At 47.5% G+C, this 19,232-nt stretch overlaps 1 protein-coding gene across 1 annotated transcript in view; it reads right to left on the reverse strand.

The window, feature by feature from the left end:
* Positions 1-7,606: 7,606 nt before the first annotated feature.
* The window catches only part of TMEM63B (transmembrane protein 63B), a 40,071-nt gene continuing 28,445 nt past the window's right edge, over positions 7,607-19,232 (reverse strand). The window contains 17 exon segments of the mRNA XM_020993860.2: positions 7,607-7,709; positions 7,711-7,974; positions 8,680-8,751; positions 8,979-9,094; positions 9,494-9,661; positions 11,323-11,428; positions 12,219-12,381; positions 14,058-14,123; positions 14,375-14,461; positions 14,979-15,085; positions 15,994-16,147; positions 16,380-16,517; positions 16,831-16,964; positions 17,618-17,741; positions 18,141-18,221; positions 18,396-18,466; positions 19,056-19,164. Coding sequence (XP_020849519.1) covers positions 7,608-7,709; positions 7,711-7,974; positions 8,680-8,751; positions 8,979-9,094; positions 9,494-9,661; positions 11,323-11,428; positions 12,219-12,381; positions 14,058-14,123; positions 14,375-14,461; positions 14,979-15,085; positions 15,994-16,147; positions 16,380-16,517; positions 16,831-16,964; positions 17,618-17,741; positions 18,141-18,221; positions 18,396-18,466; positions 19,056-19,164 — 2,062 coding nt within the window. The 3' untranslated portion in view covers position 7,607.

Consider the following 19,232-nt stretch of genomic DNA (forward strand, 5'->3'; position numbering starts at 1 on the left):
ATTTCTGCCAGACTGCTTTTTTAGTTTTCCCAACAATTTTTACAAAGTAGTGAATTTTTATCCCCAAAACTTAAATCTTTACATCTGTGAAACATAAGGTTACTATAATCATTTGCTACCCTGCTCTGCTGATCCACCTTTCTATTTCTTAGCCAGTACCAGATAGTTTTACTGCCTTACAATATTGTTTTAAGATCTGGTACTGCTAAAGTTCCTTCCTTTACATTTTCTTTACTAACTCCTTTCATATTCTTGATCTTTTGTTCTTTTAAATGAATTTTGTTATTATTTTTTCTAGCCCAATAAAATATTTTTTTGGGGGTAATTTAATTGGGGTGGAATTGAATCAATAGATTAGGTAGAATTATCTATTTTATCATATTGGTTCTGCCACCTACAAACAATTGATATTTCTCCAATTATTTAAATCCGACTTTATTTGTGTAAAAAGTGTTTTATAGTTATCTTCATGTAGTTCCTGGGTTTGTCTTGGCAGGTTTACTCCCAGGTATTTTATACTTTCTACAGTTATTTTAAATGGGGTATCTCTTACTACCTCTTCTTGCAGGATTTTATTGGTGATATATAGAAATGCTGATGATTTATATGGATTTCTTTTATATCTTATTGTTTTACTAAAATTATTAATTGTTCCAACTAACTCTTTAGTTGAATCTCTAGTATTTTCCAAGCATATCATCTGATCGTCTGCAAAAAGGGATAGTTCTGTTACCTCATTGCTCAATCTGACTGCTTCAATTTCTTTTTCTTCTTTTATTGCTATTGCTAGCATTTCTAATACAATATTGAATAATATTGGTGATAACGAACATCCTTGTTTCACTCCTGATCTTATTGGGAAGGCTTCTAGCTTATCTCCATTACAAATAATGCTTGTGAATGGTTTGAGGCAGATGTTTCTTACCATTTAAAGGAAAAATCCATTTAACTTCTGAGTATCTTGATTGGTAAAAGGGGATGATAATAATAGGTTGCACTGTCTGTCTCACTGGGTTGTTGGGACCACAAAGTGCATTATAAACCTTAAGCTTTTATAGAAACATGAGCTGTCAGGACAATTGAACTTTAGCTCTGGCTCTGCTACTAATTAGCTCTATGACCTGGGGCAAGTTATTTGCCTTGTCTGCTTCCTTATCTGGCAAATGAAAGGGTTGGACTCGGGCTTTCTACCCTTTTTGTGAAGCCCTACGTTTCCATTTCCCACTAGTCTAGGGCTGAGCTTTATTGTACTCTCTTTTTTGTCACAGGTTCTGGCGTTCAGAATATCCTTAAACTGCTTTGATATGGTATGGTAGCAGCAAATTTAGACCTGATCTTTTGAGGCTTCAGATAGACCAGTCTTATTCAACTAGGATTTATTAAGCACCTATTATGTGCAAGGCAGGGCACTAAGCCAGGTTACTGCGATACAGAGAGAAAAATAAAACAGCCCCTTCCCTTGAAGGGTTTACAGGCTACTGGGCGGGAGGGTGAGTATCACGTACACACAGAAAAATAAGAGGCAATTTTAAGAGGCTGAGTGCACTACCAATGTGGGTGAGCTGGGGTCATGGATAGCTTCACTGAAGAGGCAGCCCCAGACTCGAACCCTCAAGAAAGATAACATTTCCCAGAGCTGGAAAATGTGAGTGTCTGTGTAAAGGCTTGCAGATGGGTGAATATTCACTCTCTGAAAAGTACTATGTGTGAAAAGGAAGCCTTATGAAATAAGGCTGTAAAGGCAGACAGGTAGAAGCCAGATTATGGAATACTTTCAATGACAGGCCAGGTTACATTGATACTTTATCCTAGAAGCAATAGGGAGCTAATGAAGATGTTTGAAGAGGTGACTTGTTCTTTAGGAAGGTTATTTTTGGAAGCTACGTGTTAGATGGATTGAATAGAGGAGAGACTAGAAGCAGAAGCCTATCGGAGAACTTTGGGGCATACCCTTGAGCAGGGAGTGAGGCATAGCTAATAATTTAGCAAAGAACCTAAGAAAGACATGTCAGATAGGAGGAGAACCAACAGGGAATGGTCAAACAAGCTAAGGGAAGAAAGAATATCCAGGAGAAAGAGGGAACAGAGGATGAGGACTGAGAAAAGGCCATAGGACTGAGCAGTTAAGACATTGTTGGCAGGCTCAGAAAGCAGTTTCAGCCAAGTGATGAGGTTACAATTATAGACTCTAAGACAGGGGTAAGGAACTTGCCCCTTGAGGTCACATGAGGCCCTCTAGGTCCTCAAGTGAGGCTCATTGACTAAATTCAAACTTTGGATTCAGTCAAAGAGTTAAAGTCCTAGGGGCCACATGTGTCCTCAAGGGGCAGGTTCCTTACCCCTGTCTAAGGGGTTAAGGAGTGGGAGGTGAGGAAGGCAGGGTAGCCAGTGTAGACAACTTGTTTAAGGAGTTTGTCTATGAAAGGCAGATCAGACCTGAGTTCAAATATAACTTCAGACACTTAGCTGTATGACCCTGGGGAAGTCACTTAACCTCTGCTTCAGTTTCTTCAACTGTAAAATGGGGATAATAATACTAACCTCACAAGGTTGTTGTATCAAATGAGATATCTGCAAAGTGCTTAGCATAGTACCTGGCACAAAATAGATACTTAATAGATTTTCCTTCTTCCTTCCCTCCCTCCCTCTCTCCTTTCTTTCTTCCTTACTTGGCCACCATTTTCAAACCATGCTGCTTACACTCTTTCCATCAGCCTCATTCCCGCTCCTCCCCTCCCTCCTCTCCCCACCCCCAATCTTTGATTCTGCCCTCGGGATGCTGGGTTCTGAGAGGTGTTCTTTTGCTTTATTTTTACCTGGAACCAGGCCTACACATCCCTTCCTTGCCACCACTTCCAAACTACCCCCCTTTCTAGTTCCCGTCCTGTGTTGCCTTTCCCCATTAGAATGGAAGATCCATGAGGGCAGGAGCTGTCCTGCCTGACAGTGTTTAATAAATGCCATCCCCCAAATCTATCTGATAAAAGTTGAAAATATGGCAAGGTTAAATGAAGGCTATTTTTTAAAATAAAATTTAAATTGATATCTCTTGTTTTTACATAATCCGTATTTCCCAATGTAGTCTTCCCCAGCCCCTCTCAAAGAATCATCCTTTTAGCAAAGACTAAAAAAAAAAAAAAGGGAGGGTGGTAGAAACCAGCTCAGTGCAACTAGCCAACATATTGAAAAAGTCTGACGAGTGAAGGCTTTTTAAACATGGGCTCTACCTAAGCATGTTTGTAAGGTGACTGGCAAGAGAGATTAAAGATGAAAGAGAAAGGATGAGGGAGAATGACAGAGGATAATTGAACTAGTTAGCTCCTAGAGGTGCAGAAATGGAAGGGATAAACGGCACAAAGAAAAAGATTGGCTTCACTTACTTGTCTCCAAAGTCCCTTCCAGAACCAAAATTCTATTATTCTGTATTGCTTCTTGGGATTATTGTTGTTCAATCATGTCCAATTCTTTGGATCTCTGTCCTTGGGGTTTTCTTTGCAAAGATGCGGTAGTGGTCTGCCATTTCCTTCTTTAGGGGCAAATGGAGGTTAAGTGACTTGCCCAAAGTCACACAGCTGGGAACTTTCTGAGGCTGGATTGGAATTCAGGTCTTCCTGATTCCAAGCCCAGAGCTCTATTCAGTGCTCCACCTAGCTGCCTAAACTTCTTCTCAGTCCTCCAAATAAGTAATAGCACAGACTCTCATTTCAGTTATATTCATGTTATCATGGGCTCATGCCCACTGGGAAAAGCAGGCACAGGAAAAATGCTTCAAAGTACTAATAAGAGAAATGAAAATTAAGATAACTTTTAGTTTTCACCTTATAGATTCAGCAAGTTGGTAAAGATGATAAAAATCAGAAATAGTTAATATTGGAGGTGCAATGGAAAGATGAGGTATACTGATATGATACACTGTTGGTGGAGTTGTTAATAGAAGCAATTGTTTTAGAAAATAATTTGGAATTATTCAAGAAAAGTTACTGAACTCTTCTTATTCTTTAATCTAGCAATTCAGCCAATGAGCATATAGACTAAGAAAGTCAAAGAGAGAAAGGTTCCCACACACATTAAAAAAAAATATTTACATGCTTTGTTGTAGTAGCAAAAAAATCTGGAAATGATATGGATTCCCATGGATTTGGAGAATGGCTGAACAAATGGCGGGACATGAATGTAATGAAATATTATTGGAATATTAGAAATGGTGAATATAAGAAATTCAGAGGGACATGGAAAGACTCATGCAGAAAAAAGAAAGAATACATCTAATGATCAGGGTAACAAGGTGGTACAGTGGTTATAACTGGGCTTAGAGTCAGGAAGGCTCCCTGAGTTCAAATCTGGTCTCAAGACACTTACTAGCTGTGTGATCCTGGGCAAGTCACTTAACTGTGTTTGCCTCAGTTTCCTCATCTGTAAAATGAGCTGGAGATGGAAATGGCAAACCGCTTCAATAGCTTTGCCAAGAAAACTCAAGAATGGGGTTACAGAGTCAGACACGACTGAAATGACTCCGTAACAAATATATCTAATGATCACAATAATGTCAATTAAAAATGTCAAGAGGCAGCTGAACTCATGTTATTTGCAATGACCAGTTTTTGGTTCTACAGAACATGATGAAATACACTTCCTTCCATTGAGTTGAGAGGTGGGGGGGAGCAACGTTGTCAGTTGGGTTTTTGCTTAATGGTTTTTCTTTGGCGGTAGGGAAAGCAGGGGGAAGGGTAGATCAGAAGCTGAAGGCAAAAGGGAATAGATTTAAATAGATTTGAGCACAGAAAATTCAGAAATCACAGAATCCCAGGGGATTTCAACCCCCTGAACAAAGAATTCCTTTTATTTTTGACAAGTGTTCATCTACTGAAGACTTTCCCCCCTTTTTCCATCTTTTCCCACTTTCGGGCAGCTCTAATGATTAGGAAGTTTTTCTTTATATCAAGCTAACCTATGCCTCTCTTAAACTTTCACTCATTCTGTCCTCCAGACCCATGAACAAGCCTAATTTCTCTTTTGCATGTTGTTTTTGAGTCATTTTTCAGTCATGATCAACTTTTCATGACCCCATTTGGGGTTTTCTGGGCAGAGATACTGAAGTGGTTTGCCATTTCCTTCTCCAGTCCATTTTACTGATGAGGAAATTGAAGCAGTTAAGTGACTGGCCCAGGATCACACAGCTAGTGTCTGAGGTCAGATCCAGGCCTGTCACTCTATACACTATGGCACCACCTGGCTGCTCTTTTGCATGACAACTCTTCAGGAAGGTAGCTATCATGCTTCTTCTTTTCTAGGCTAATAACTTCTCACTCATTTCAACTGATCTGCATTTGGTTGGCTGCATTCAAGGCCCTTCACTTGGTGGTGCCTCCCATGGAGGTTATCCAGCTATAATCTTCCTAAAACACGGTCTTAGCTGAACAATAGTACAGTAGAACTCTTAGCTCAGCAGGTTCACTGGCCTCTGTGTGTGCACGGGAGGCAGCAAGGTGGGGACTGAAAAATCTTCTCACATCCTTTGGTCTCATCCCAGAACTTATCTTTGTCCACAGACACGTCATTGTCCAGTTGTGTCTGACTCTTTGTGAGCCTGTGGACCCATAGCACTCCAATACTGGCCATGGGGTTTTCTCGGCAAAGATACTAGAGTGGTCTGCCATTTCCTTCTCCAGTGGATTAAGGAAAACAGATTACGCAATTTGCCAGAAGCACTCAGCTAGGAAGCGTCTGAGGTCACATTTGAATTCAGGTCTTCCTGATTCCAGGCCTAGACATACACATTCTCTAATCCCTTCTCAAGCAAGCCTGGGGGAAGTGTGAAGGAGAAAGGCAAGGCGAATGGGTGTGGGTCCTTTTGTCGACTATCTTTCCCCGCCTCCACCCCCACATCCCTTCCTAAATTAGGCCCCATTGATTTCATTATGCTCATAGCTCTTTTGTGGAGGTCTGGTCCTAGAGGAAATGTCTCCCCCAAACTCTGCTCCTGCCTCTACTTGCTTCTCTCACTAATGGCTTTAAAGAAATTTAGTTTCAGCAAAAATCATGTATTAATAATAACTAACATTTAAATGACGCTTACTACGTGTGAGATTGTGAGATACCATGCTAAGCACTTTAATTCGGACACATACCTTCCATGGTTTAACATGACTAAAAAATTCACGGCTCCCTCGGCAGCCAACCTTTAATGACGGGTCTCCTCCACAATTAATTAGCTGGGATACTCTTCAGATACTGGATTGTCTCCAAGACCATTCTTGAAGCCTTTCCAACTTAGCAGCCTCTCTCAATTGCACCCTGCTTGCCTGGCCTACCAGAACACAGGGCTGCTTTCTTGCCATGATAGCTTGTCAAAGAATATTGGTGGATAATCACAAAAATAACTGACACCTACGGACAGCATGTTAACATTTGCAAAGATCTTGGGAAAATTATCTCACTGAAGATGAACATATACTGCTCAAATTATGTCACAGAGTTAATTTTATCCTGGATACCTGCTATACTATGGGCACACATAAAAGCAATCTGGCCCATCATGTAGTATTCTCCCAGTGGTGTTATGTGGCACCCAATCAGGATAGGCCTAAGTAGGCTACAGTCTATTACTAATGATGACTTACTCCATGAGAAGTGGTGTAAAAGATATCAAGGGCATGAACAATTGCAAAAGATGGGGCCATCATATAATAAGAGCATGGATTTAAACATGGATTGCTAGGCTTGGTGCTTACGGTGGTAGCCATCATATTTGAAAAGATCCATTAGGCCTGTAATATTTTTGATGAACCCCCTGAGGAAATGACACACAGAAAAGAGGACCAGTCTAGGTCTTTGGCCAGGAATACCCACACCAACATACCAGATCCTCTGAAGCACTCAAACTTAACAGGTCTGCCCACCCCAGTGGCCTCCCCTCCAGTCCTTACCTTTTTCTTTTACAAAGAAGCCCCAGACAGGCAATTGGAAATAGAAGAAGGGGGGTGGGCAGGAAGGGGAGAGTACTGAGAAGTGCAAGGATGGATTTGGGAAGCATCTCCATAGACCAGACACAGTCTCACCTGTTTTTCATTTTTATTTTAATGGAGAAAAAAAAGTGCAAAACCCCATTTTCCAGTGTCAGCTGTGCCCCTCCCCCCCCACCCCTCCCCCTCCCCGACTCCTTCCCCACTACCTGGGGGACAGATAGACTCCACTTCCCACTTGGCCCCCCACTCCTCTCATGCAACCCCCAAATGGGGTAGGTAAGGATAGAGGTGTCCCCAGAGCATAAGGGCCTGGTGGGGGATTGGGAACTGAAGGGGTGTAGGTCCCATTGTCCACCCTGACCCCCGCCATATCTCCAGTCAGTGCCCCCTCATGGCTCTCTTTAACCCCATTCTGGCCATTGCCCTGGGTGGGAGGGAAGGGCCTCTGGTTTGGGGGAACCTCCCCTTTGCCCTCCCCCTTCACTCTGCCCCGGGGCCAGCTCGGGGCGATTCTCCTCATTGGGCAGGGGAGAAGGGCTTTCAGGGGAGAGGCTGGCCTCCAAGGAGGGAGGCAGTGGGCACTATCCCCAAGGTTGAAATACCTTAATTAAAGCAGAGTGGGGGAAGGAAGAGGCTTTAAATCTAATAAATTATTAGCGTTTTAGTGTCCGTGGGGGGCAGGGTCGGGGAGGAAGGGTTAGGAGCAGGGGCTGAGCCACCAGGGCCTCCCCCACCCCCCTTACTGGTGGATTTCATTCTCTATGAGGCTCTCCACATAGGACTGGAAGTCTGTGTCTGAGAGCTCCTCCTGGGTTATCAGAGTCTCCTCATCATGCTCTAAGGACAATGGAGGCTCCTCCTTCATACACCTGGAATTCACAGAGGCCCCAGAAATTCCAGAGACCCCAGAAACTTCAGAGGTCCTAGAGCCCGCAGACACGCCAGAACCACCAGAGTCCCCAGAATCCCTGTCCTCTTCTGAGTCCTGCAGCACCTGAGCAATGTACTTCTGTGAGGGGAAAGAGAAAGGAACAGAGTGTACGTGAGTATGTACAGAGGAGAGGGAGGATGGTGCACCAAGATTGGGTAGAAGCAACGTCACTGGATGGAGGGTCTCTGGGGTTAAGCTATTTAAGGAGTGACTCCCAGGAATCTTGTGAAGGCGGGGAGAGACCTTCAAGATCATCTAATCCAGTTACTTTATAGAGGAGGAAAAAGGAGACCTGGATGGGGAGTGACTTGCCTATGGTCACACAGGTACTATGCAGCAGAGTCAGGATGTGAAACCAGGTCCTCTGACTCAAATCAAGACAACAAGCATTTAACAGACACTGACTACACGCCAGGCACTGTGTTAAGTGCTGGAAATACAAAGCAAAAGCAAAAGCAAAGCCAGGCCCTGCCCTCAAGGAGCTCATGCTCTTGCTAGTCCACTACAGTACCTTGGAGAACGCCTGTCATTTGGACATCTTTTTAAGGTTCCCAAAGTGTTTCCCTCAAAAACTTTGTGGTCCTTCATGAGAGGCGGGGTGGGAGCATCCTTCCTCCCTTGACTTGTGGAGGGAGGAATATGGAAAACTGCCATGAATCTCATCTTTCCAATGGCACATTGATTTTCTCTCCTTGCGGGAAATCATGGAATAATGGGCGTTTGGTGGAGGAGAGGAGGAAAAGGGAAGACCGCGTTGGGGGGGAGGAGAGAAGGGATACTCACTGCAGATTTGACAGTGGTGCGACTACCATTGATTCTGGAGTCAGTGGCATCCCCTGTTTCGGTGTGATCGATCTGGGGAGGGGGTGAAAGGTCAATCATGAACCACTGACTTCCTGAACTTCTTGGTCTCTGCTGGATGCTCTCTTCTGTTCCCCACCCCGGGAGTCCCAGTTGCTTAATCCAACAATGCCCAGAGAACCTTCATCACCACCTGGCTTCACCAGCCACCCCAAAATTCCTCAGAGGCTTAGCCTGTAGTTCCTAAGACGGATTTACTCTGATATCCTTCCCCATCTCACCTTGTAGTTGTGGGCACTGAAATATTTGAAATATCCGAAGCAGAGGTGACAGAGAGAGATGACAATGGTGATGATCAGGACCACAAACGTAAACATAGAAGTGGGGGCCAAGAACCCTGTGGGATTTGGAGAAATGAACAGGGTTGGGCTGGGGAGGGATGTGTGTCCACCTCTGCCACACTTCTTCCTTCTTTCCTCCTTTTCTCCATCCCTTTGCTCCTTCCTGTGTCCCTTAATCTCTTCCTACAGTGTCTTCCCCACCTTCTCAATCCCATCCCATCTTCTCCCATTGTCCAACTCTCCCTCAACTCTATTCCAGGTCAGGAAAAGCTGGATAAATTGAATTGTGGTATATTTCAGCCTCCCACAGGGCCCTGGGCCTTTTCCAACTGGCCTGGACAGGTCCAGGGGCTTTTTTTAGCTTCCTAACTTTAATGTCCGAAGACCTCCCCCCACCTCCAACCGAGGAGCTGTTCCCACCCTGGTCACCCCATCTCTCCCCAGGCCTCCCTCACCGGCACGCAAGATAGAGAAGAAGAGGAGCCAGAAGAGACAGAGGATGGGCGCAGCCACCACCTGGGTCACAGCCCCAGCATGGATCTTCTTGTCCAGCTTGGCCGGCAGGTATGCATAGTATAGGTTGTATCTGTCCACCAGGTGCTTCAGCAGCATGTACATGAGCCCTGGGGGGACAGGTAGGCCAGTGCCCTGACCTCTGACTTCTAAACAACCCTCCCTCCCTCCCCCATTATGAGCCACAGCCCAATAGGGCAGCAACCTATCACTGACCCACTGGGGCAGAGCTTACACGGTAATGATTAACGGCTCAGTCTCCTTCCCTCCCACCTCTGAAATTCTACCACGTGGTCCATTCCTTTAGAGCAGGGGCTTTTAGCCTGGACTCTGTCAGCTTTTTGTTGTTGTTGCTGAAATATTTTGAAAACTGTATTTCGACATAATTGGTTTTCTCTATAATCTTACATTTTTTCATTTATGCATTTAAAAACATGATTCTAAGAAAGGGTCCATAGGCTTCATCAGATCATCAAAGGGGTCCAAAATACACAAAAAAGTTAAGAAGCATGGGTTTGGAGACTGAGCCATTTCTTTAGAATGTAAATGACTCCTGGGTAGTCGGCTAGCACCTTAACTGGATCAGTCTTTCACATTTCAGTATGAATTAACTTAGATGATCAGTCTCCTTCCTTGGCTAAACCCAAACAAGTTCCTCGAAGGGTGAGATCTAAGTGAGGGTATAAGAGGGGAGAAGAACGGTAACTCTGGAGGACAATGCCTAGAGAGGAGGGAGATTCCAGAGAAGGGGCTGGGCTAGATCCAAGAGAAGGGTGGCTGGGGCAGGCCAACCAAGACAAACTATCATTTTGTAGCTGGCTTTGCCCCCCGGCTCCTGGGAAGGGAATTAAGTTGCAATCTGCACTGTTAAGGTAGCTGGATAACAGCTCAAGGAAGCTAAGGTTTGGGTGACAGCAGACAGGCCGGGAACCAATTATGGGCTAACTCTGCTCCACCAATGCCTGGCTGTTCAGAGCAGGGAGGTCTGTGCAAGGTGTGAAAATCACATGCCCTTTGTATTAGTTTCTTTCCTATGATACTATGGGCATTTATCACAAAAAATATCTTTGTACTTTGGGTAGTGTTTTGCCACTAAAAGCATATGCATTCATCCAAAGGATTATCAGAGTATCATTAGTGATTCCCCATGAATGCTGTGTCTGAGGTGACTGCTTACCTTGTCCGTCCCTAGTGCTGGCTAGCCCAGCCTATCTATAGCATAGACATCTCAGGGACAGTCCCCCTGGAGGTTTCAGCTTCAATATTGTGACTCACCTTCCCTTCAGTGCTCTGTCCCTGAGTGCTTTCCCCACTAACCCAAAGGTTCCTCTTCTGGTCCTGAAGACCCTTGAATATGTGCATGCATACACATGCACATACGTGGACATGTGTGAACACAAATGCATCTGTGTATGTCCAAATGTATTTGTGGACGTGCCTAAGCACTCAGGTGTGTGAGTACCTCAGAATCTGCCTGTAACTTTTTTAACACTGCCCTCCCTCCTCCCCTCCTTTTCTGCCTAGAGCCTGCAAAGGGTAGACCTGGGCTGGGCTGTTCTCTCCCCCAACCCACAGGCCAGGTCCCAGACTGAGGCAGAGACCGGGCGGGAGGATCCAGGGGCTCTGTCCTCCCAGCCCAGGGCTCTGTCCACTCGGGGCAAGGCCTGACCTAACCCTTATAGCCCAGCATAATGCTTCCCAGGTTGGGGAGTGGCCCTGGCTAGGGAAGTCCCCCTCAGCAGGGCCCAAGTCCCGGCGCGGCGCTGCCTACCGAAGGGTACGATGATGGGGCAGGTGATGCTGTAGGTCATGACCACCGTGAAGACGCACATCATCCAGGCATAGGCCGCGCCAAACTGGAACTCGTAGGCCTGGTGCTGGGGGGGAGATGGGGCAGGGGGTGGGGGAGTGGGTGGCTCAGAGACTTCTGGGGACCCAAGAGACAGAGAAACAGGACAGGGATGGATAGGGTATGGATAGCTGGGAGGCCAGGGTCATGGGAGAAAAAGCAGGGGAGATGATGGATATAGGGTGAAGAAAGATACATGGAGCAAGGAAAAGGTGAAGGAGGATAAATACGGAAGGTAAGTATGTAGGGGGCAGGGGAAGGAGTTATGGAGGTGGGGGAAGATGTTACAGACAAGGGAAGGGTAACAGGGATTGAAGGAAGAAGAATGGGAAGGGAAAAGGAAAGGGTGCTGGAAAATAAAGGAGAATGGCGGGCAGGACAAGGAATAAAGGCGAATGAGAGAGGATATAGAGGGAAGGGAGGATAGGTGATGAGGACATGGGAAGATAGGAAGAATGGAAAGACAGGGAGAGTAGAAGAAGGAGGGAAAAGGGGCTGAGGGGACAGAGGAGCTGGGGATGTGTGTATCGTGGGTGGTTTGTGTGAAGAGGTCAGAGAACAAAAGCAGGAGAAGGAAAGACAGGCTACCTAGGCTCATCTCCTTAGAAAAAGGATGGAGTGTCCCCTTGTGGAGTAAGAGCAGATGGCTGCCAGTCCTGCTCCCTTTCCCCGCTCCCAACCCTGTCTGTTTCTGTCCTTCCCAATGCCCTCCCTTAGGCCCCTCCTCTCCCCTTGACATCTTTCCCCACTGCTCTGCTCTCCCGCCAGGTGCCCAGGACTAAGGCCTGAGGTGTGTACAAGGGAGGCCCTCACCATACCCGCTTGACGTTGCGCCTTTCAGCGGCGGAGTGAGCGAGGAAGAGGCGGATCATGTATAACAGCAGCCCTGGGATTCGCAGCAGGTCCATGGCATTGCCGATGAAAGCCGAGGCAATGACGTAGTTGACAAAGAAGGCGCCGTTGTCCGGCAGGAACACACACCTGTGGGCACCATTGGTGCTCCACTACCATGCCCAATGGTGAAGGGCACTACGAGGCTCAGTCCCCAATCCACACACTTGAGGACCCTTCCTATCCCAGCCATCAGGAGCACTCTCCATACCCCCCTCACCTGCTCTACCCTCCTCCTTCGTACTTCTCCCCCCAGGGCACCACCCTGCCCTCTGTGTACTCTACACCACATGGGGCCCTTCCGACCCTGTGGAGGTGAGCTGTGTAATCCTAGTGATCTGATTAACATCTGCTCATTTAGCTCCAAAGGAACACTAACAAAGCAAGTGTAGACATTCTATCTAGAAAAACCACCACAATGGGTGCCCTAGATACCCCAGAGCTTAGGTTCTCCCATGTCCTAGAGTATGTCTCAGAAAAGACATCCCAGACTATGTCTCATGCACACTCCATCCACAGAGACCCCAATGTCCCAAAAGATGGTCCCAAAGCATGTCACCATTCACTCCATCATAAAAACCACTAGTGTACCCCTAAACACCCCAGAAGGTATGTCCTATAGAGATATAATGTGTTCCCACGGACAATATACACACAGAGACCTCTATGGAATGTGCTGCACAGACATCCCAAAATATGTTCCATTGAGCACATTCCAACAAGCATCCTGCCCACTGAGAGCACCAGGGAACGTGGGCAATGGACACACCACAGTGTGTGATCCTAGACAGTAAAACCAAGGCATGTGTGCACAGACACACCCAGGCTGGGCCTTCCTAGTGTGTGTTTCCCACAGACAGTCCACACCATAGACAGTTCAGAGAGGATGCTCCCAGGGAGGGTCCTCAGACACTCCTGAAGCAGGCGTTCCTGTAGACACAGCTCAGTGTGGGTTTCAGACTCTCATGACACGATCACTACAGTGTAGGTCCCTAGACACCTAGAGAGTGTACCCTGAGAGACCACCAGAATGTTTCCACACCCACACACCAGAGCATGTTCTTAGACATCCTACCTACAGAAACCACCTGAGTGTGTACTGCCAGAGATATCCCTACATGAGCTGTAGTTTGTCCCTCCTATGTTCTCCCACCTTTTACCTTTTTGCTATCCCCAGTGCTTAATAAGTGTTTATTGAGTATCTCACCCACAGAGACCTCTGGGGATGCGCTCCCACAGACAATACCAGAACACGAGCTCCTAGAGTATTAACTAGCCCAGAAACCTCCTACTCAGTGCCTGGACTCTCCAGAGAGTATGTCCCTACAGACAGACACCTCAATGTGGGCCTCAGATTTCCAGAGCATGCCTCCCTCCTCGACTCCAAGATAACCTATCCATAGAGATCACTAGAATACATGTTCCTATAGACTCCTCAGAGCTTGTGAACAGGGACACCTCAGAACGTGTGTCTGTTTGGGGGCAATCTCAGCTTTCCCACTGCCAGCAGCCACCCATCCATACCCTTCTCCAGCACCATTCCTAGCCATCGTAGACTGAGAGTCTACCCTCATAGACACACCAGCCACAAAGACCCCAGAAGGTGTGTCCCTGCACATCCCCAGTGAGTGGCAGAGCCTGCCCCCTTGCTGATGCCACTCTCCTATCCCCATAGGAGGCCACGATTGTTCTGTCGTCCCCTCCACCTTCCTTGTCACCTAGATACCCACCCCCCATCACTCCTGTGTGCCCCCCCGGTCACTCACTCAAACCGAATAGCCCCTTCAGCCAAGAACTTCTTGTCGAAGAGCCAGCGGAAAAAGAAGTCCAAGCTGTAGGGAGGACAAGGTGAAGGGTGCCAGTGAGGGGCAGCCCAGGCCCTTTCCCCATTCCCTTTCCTTCACAACTCCCAGGGATCAGCCTCCCTGTCTTCTCCCCTTTTTTGGGGGAGCGCCACCCTAGAGCGGCAAGAGATCCAGGGGGCAGGTGCCTGGCTTCCCTTTGTCCTCTCATCAGGGAGAAGTGGGAAGGAGGAAGTGGAGAGAAGGGACTTCCCCCCCCCCCACTGTTTCCCGAGTCCTACCTGGTCAGGCCCAGAGAAGGCAGCAGCAGTACCATGAAGATCAGGAAGGTGTAGCATTTGTGCATGGTTGTTCTGTTTTCTCCAGAGCTGGGGTGGGACAGGAGAGTCATCACCTTGGCCATCATCATTGTCAGTCCGGGACAGCAGTGCCCCTGCTCCTCACCCACCTCTCCATTCCTTTCTTTCCCTTCTCTTCAAAGGACTGGAGACTTAGAGCTAGGGGGGGACCTAGAAATCCTTTCCTTCTCAGTACCCACCTCCTCCTTGAAGCCTTTCCTGATGCCCTAGTTCTTCTCTCTTTCCTCAAAGCATTTTATATTTATTTATCTCTGTATCCACCTCCATCCTCCACCCCTACCAGGAGAATGTAAACTTCTAGAGGATAGAGACTTTTGTCCTTTGCTTTTTATCTCAGCAACCTCACTCGTGGTCAGTAAACTGAAGAAAGTAAAAGAAAGGAGGGAAATGATTTACTTAAGTTGTCCCAGAGAAGTGGAACATCTGGGATCTGAAGCCAGGGAGGGCTCCTCCACTGAGCCACCATGGCCTTCCCTCCAGGGGAGCACAAGCTAGGAGGAGATGGAGCTGAGCCTGGGGATCTCACCGGGTCCAGTGACTCTCTAGGAAGGTAGAGTAGTAGACGATGGTGGGCAGCAGGGCTGAGAAGCACCACAGCAGCAAAGTGGGGAAGAACTGGGTGATGATAGGGTTCTGTGGAAAAGACAAGGGAAAGAGGTGAGGCCACTGAGGCCTGGATCCATGCCATCCTGACCTGCTCCACTGTCTCTATCCAACTTTCTCCTGCCTCCCGTTAATCGAATGGCTACTCTGGGTGGGAAGCTTTTGGGATTCCTACGCAAGATCCTAGGAGATCATGTGCTAGCTTGAGCAAGGGATCTGTGGAATACTGAAGACAGGAAAGGATCGTAGAGGCTGCTTCAGCCAGACTGTGGTCTTACGAAAAGTGATTTGCTCCAAGTCACACAGCTAACCAGTGGCAGAGCAAACATGAAAATCTAGACCAGCTGATTCCCCAGTCCAGTATGCGCACGTGAATGTGTGTATGCAGTTAGCTCCTGAGAGAATATCCCTCAGGATTGGTGGGAGGGGAATAACGAACAAGAGCACTGGGGTGCAGACGGCAAAAAGAACAGAGTTGAGCAAGGAGTATTTCATTGCACAGGGGTCGAGCGAGGCTAATACTAAAGCAATCACGTGGTGGTAGGGCTGAGGTGTTTTGAGGTAGGGAGCGGGGAGTAAAGGGTTTTGAGCCTGTTTAGTTAGACTCTGAAAGCAGGCATGTAATCTTTCTATTAGCACTGCCCATAGAAAGTAGGTACTTAAATGTGTCATCTTGAAAGTAGGTGTAAATTTTTGAGGGTGTCCCAGAGAGAAAACCAAGCACCTGACTAACCCAGAATGACATTTATGATCTAGCTAAAGAAGAGGATCAGAGGATTCAGAAATGGGAAGCATCTTACAGATCATTTAATGCAACCCTCTCATTTTAAAGATGAAGAGTCCAGGGCCAGATAGCGTCTGGGGAGGGGAGTAGAGGCAGCAAGCAGCAGCTAACGCTGTGTGCCAGCTCCCCTGTGGGCTGAGGAAGAGAACCTCACATTGAGGAATTCCACAGGCTTGGTGACGTTGAACTTGTCCATCGTGGTGATGATGATGGCAGGAGTGGTGAGGAAGAACAGGAGGATGAAGAGCACCACGTTGATAATCAGGCATCGAAACCACCAGGTGAAGCCACGGATGGAGAGATTCTCCCTGCACATACATGTGTGCAGCGCATATGGAGGGGAATAAAGTCATCTCTAGTCCACTTTTTTCAGGACCACGCCCTTCCCTCTCTGCAGTCAGTCCTCTCAGCTTTCTTGCCCTATTGTCCCATGTTCGATTGTAGGGGGTCTTCATATATCCTCTCCTCATCACCCTCTTAGCCTCCCTGACCCTGCCTCTTTAGCAATCCCCAGATAAGCACCCAACTCTCTCCTCTCACCAGTAGATGTTCTGAGGGTCAGGGGCAAAAGACACTGTCCAGTTGGAGATGTTGAGGGAATCACTGCAGGACGAGCTTCGGGGCTCCCCTTGACATGTACAGCCTTGCCAATTACACGCATTAAAGTCCTTTAGGATACTGTGGAGGGGGAAAGGTGGACAGAACATATGATTTAGGAGTAGGGAGAGATGACACTGGAGAAGAGGGCACTGGTCTCTGAAAGAAAAGGAGAAGGGGCTACAGGTGGTGGAGACGACGATGATATTGGAGGAGACAAGACAGAGTTGGAGGGACCCTGGAAGAGAGGCCCTCAGAATGTCTAATATGTATATGGGAGGGTATCTTTACAACATAACAGCTGGGAGTCAGAAGTTCTAGCAAGGTGGTGGAGTAAGGGACTGGTTGTGGAGTTTAGGGAAGTTTGAGGGGCAGGCTGTGCCCCCAGGCTTACAGGGCGGCAATGCTCTCATTGTGGAAGGTCACAAAGGCCATGCCCAGTGGCTTCTGGTTCACTTTCTCCTGCTCTTGCTTATATTCTTCTTTCAGCTTCTGCTCCAACTGCGTGTAGTACTGGATGGCCTCCACCTGTGGGAGGGGCAGGGAAGTAAGGACTTCATAGAAAGAAGAGGCTCAGGGTTTTGGGAAGAATAGGCAAATATCAGAAAAAGACAGGCATTATTGGTGCGGGGTGGAACAAGAGACGAGAGGGACTGTGGGGCAAAAGAAGGGCCTTCTTTCATAGAAAACAGCCCTTTGAGATAGGCACGTAAGTCTCATTATTCCTGCTTTGCAAATATGGCAACTGAGGCTCACAGATGTCAAGCAGCTTGCCCAAGGCCACCCAGTTAATAAATGGCACAACCAAGACTTGAACCCACATCTCATGACACCAGTAGTCTTTCAGTTACACAACGAACTCTCTTGTCCCTCTCCTATGCTGAGTCTTTTGATGCTGTGGGGAGGGGAAGGTTATTGGAGCACACAGACGTGGTTATGTCTTTGGTCTTCTGTTGGTATCCATGGGCACAAGCCTGCGTGTGTGTGTGTGTGTGTGTGTGTGTGTGTGCTGTGCAGGAGTGCCCATGTTCCCAGCTCATTTCATAGGCGCTTTGGCATTTCTGTAAAGCCAGGTTTTCACGAGGGAGCCCAGGCCTCTGTACATGTCTCTGTGTACGCTCTCTAGCATTTCTCCTGGTTTCGCTAGCCCTCTTCCTCACCCCCTGCCCGCCCCTGTCTACCTCTTCACAGCCTCGAACAGCACAGCAGCAGAGGTGCCCACAAGGCTTCGGGTTGATCATAGTGGGGACGTTCTCCCTGGCCCGCAGGTTGCTGAAGTATATCCTCCCTCGCTCCGCCTCCTTCCTGTGGGACCCAAGGGACAAGGCTACCCATCAACAGTGTGGCAGGTTGAGGGCAGCACACTGCCTTTTCATTCTGCTAGTACTTCCTATCCCTGAGGGTCTTTTGTCCAGGCTATGTGTAGGGGAGCTCTGTTGGCTCTGAAGGTCATTGGAACCCTACTTAACCTGCCTCTGGACAGGATTATACAGACAAGACAGAGAGAAAGGGAACGGTCCTCTAAAAAAGATTATCAGTCTTCTTGGTGTATCCCTTGACTCTCTACATGTCAGCTCCCAAAGTCTAGCTGAATTCTTTAGGCTGCACCCAGAGCTTGTTTCTTCTAAGACCTTCTGCCCCTAGAAGGGACAGGTAAATGGTGGCACCCCTTATCCTATGGCCCTCCCTCAGAGAACCACTTACCTCTGATCTTCCAGAGACATCAGTTTGGCGACGTTGTAACAAGGCCGGGCTTCAAGCACGGTGCAGTTGGGATACGCCTCCCTACGACATAGTCCCCTATCACCATCTGTGAGGGACGTAGCCCTCCCCAGTGTACCCAACCTGTCTCTACCCTCTCCTCCTTGCCCATGAAGCCACACCAGTGCTCAGCCTCCAGAGATAGGAAGGGCAAGTGAGGCCCCAGCAGGTGCAAAAAGGACAGCAGGGTCAACTCACTCAAAGTGCTTCTTGATATTTTCTGATTCTGCATACTTGGAGATGCCATTGATGAAGAGGGTGCGCTTCACCTGGAAGGGAAGGGAGATGCAGAGGAAGATGGTTCACTCTGCTGGATCCTGTATTTCCACGGGTGGCAGAACCCTCAAAATGTGAGGTACAGAGTCTAGGCAGGGCCTGAGGCCAGAGAAGGGCCCAGAGAACACCTTATGATGGTAGGGGGAGGTGGTACCAGGGCATGAGGGAAAAGATGGGATCATACTGTAGAGGGTAGACTTTGAAGACTAAAGACATTAGGCAGGAGAACTGGATTGGAAATAGCGCCACCCCATCAAGGGTTTTCATGAGGAGTTGGTGTTTGTTGGGTGAGGAGGAGATGAGGACAGAGAACAGGAAGGGATGAGAAAAAAAGGACATGGAAAAGGAAGTGGATGCTGCAGATGTGGGAGGGATGGGGGAGACGAATGGGGGAACATGGGGGAAGACAGAAAAGGAAAGGACAAAACAGAAGATATGGAAAGAGAAAGTAGGATAAGAGGTGATTCGAATAGAGATGAAGAATGGAAAAATGGGTGGTGTGAATTTGAGGCTGGGGAATGGGAGCTGAGCATCAGGTGAGTTGATCTGCGGGTGGCACAAGTCTCTTTAATTTCTGCTTACCATGTCGTCTTCTTTATAGCGCATCTTGGAGGTATGTCTTCGCATGGTATACACAGTGAGCAGTAGGTATAGAAAGGCGAAAGAGGTGTGCAGCCATAGCAGGTTGTTACTGCAAAAGAAATGGGGATTTGAGGGATGATATCTCTAGCTGGGAGCACAAACCCTGTTCCCATAGCA

This window comes from Phascolarctos cinereus, unplaced genomic scaffold, assembly GCF_003287225.1.
Source record: "Phascolarctos cinereus isolate Bilbo 61053 unplaced genomic scaffold, phaCin_HiC Scaffold_5;HRSCAF=322, whole genome shotgun sequence".
Lineage (NCBI taxonomy): Eukaryota > Metazoa > Chordata > Mammalia > Diprotodontia > Phascolarctidae > Phascolarctos > Phascolarctos cinereus.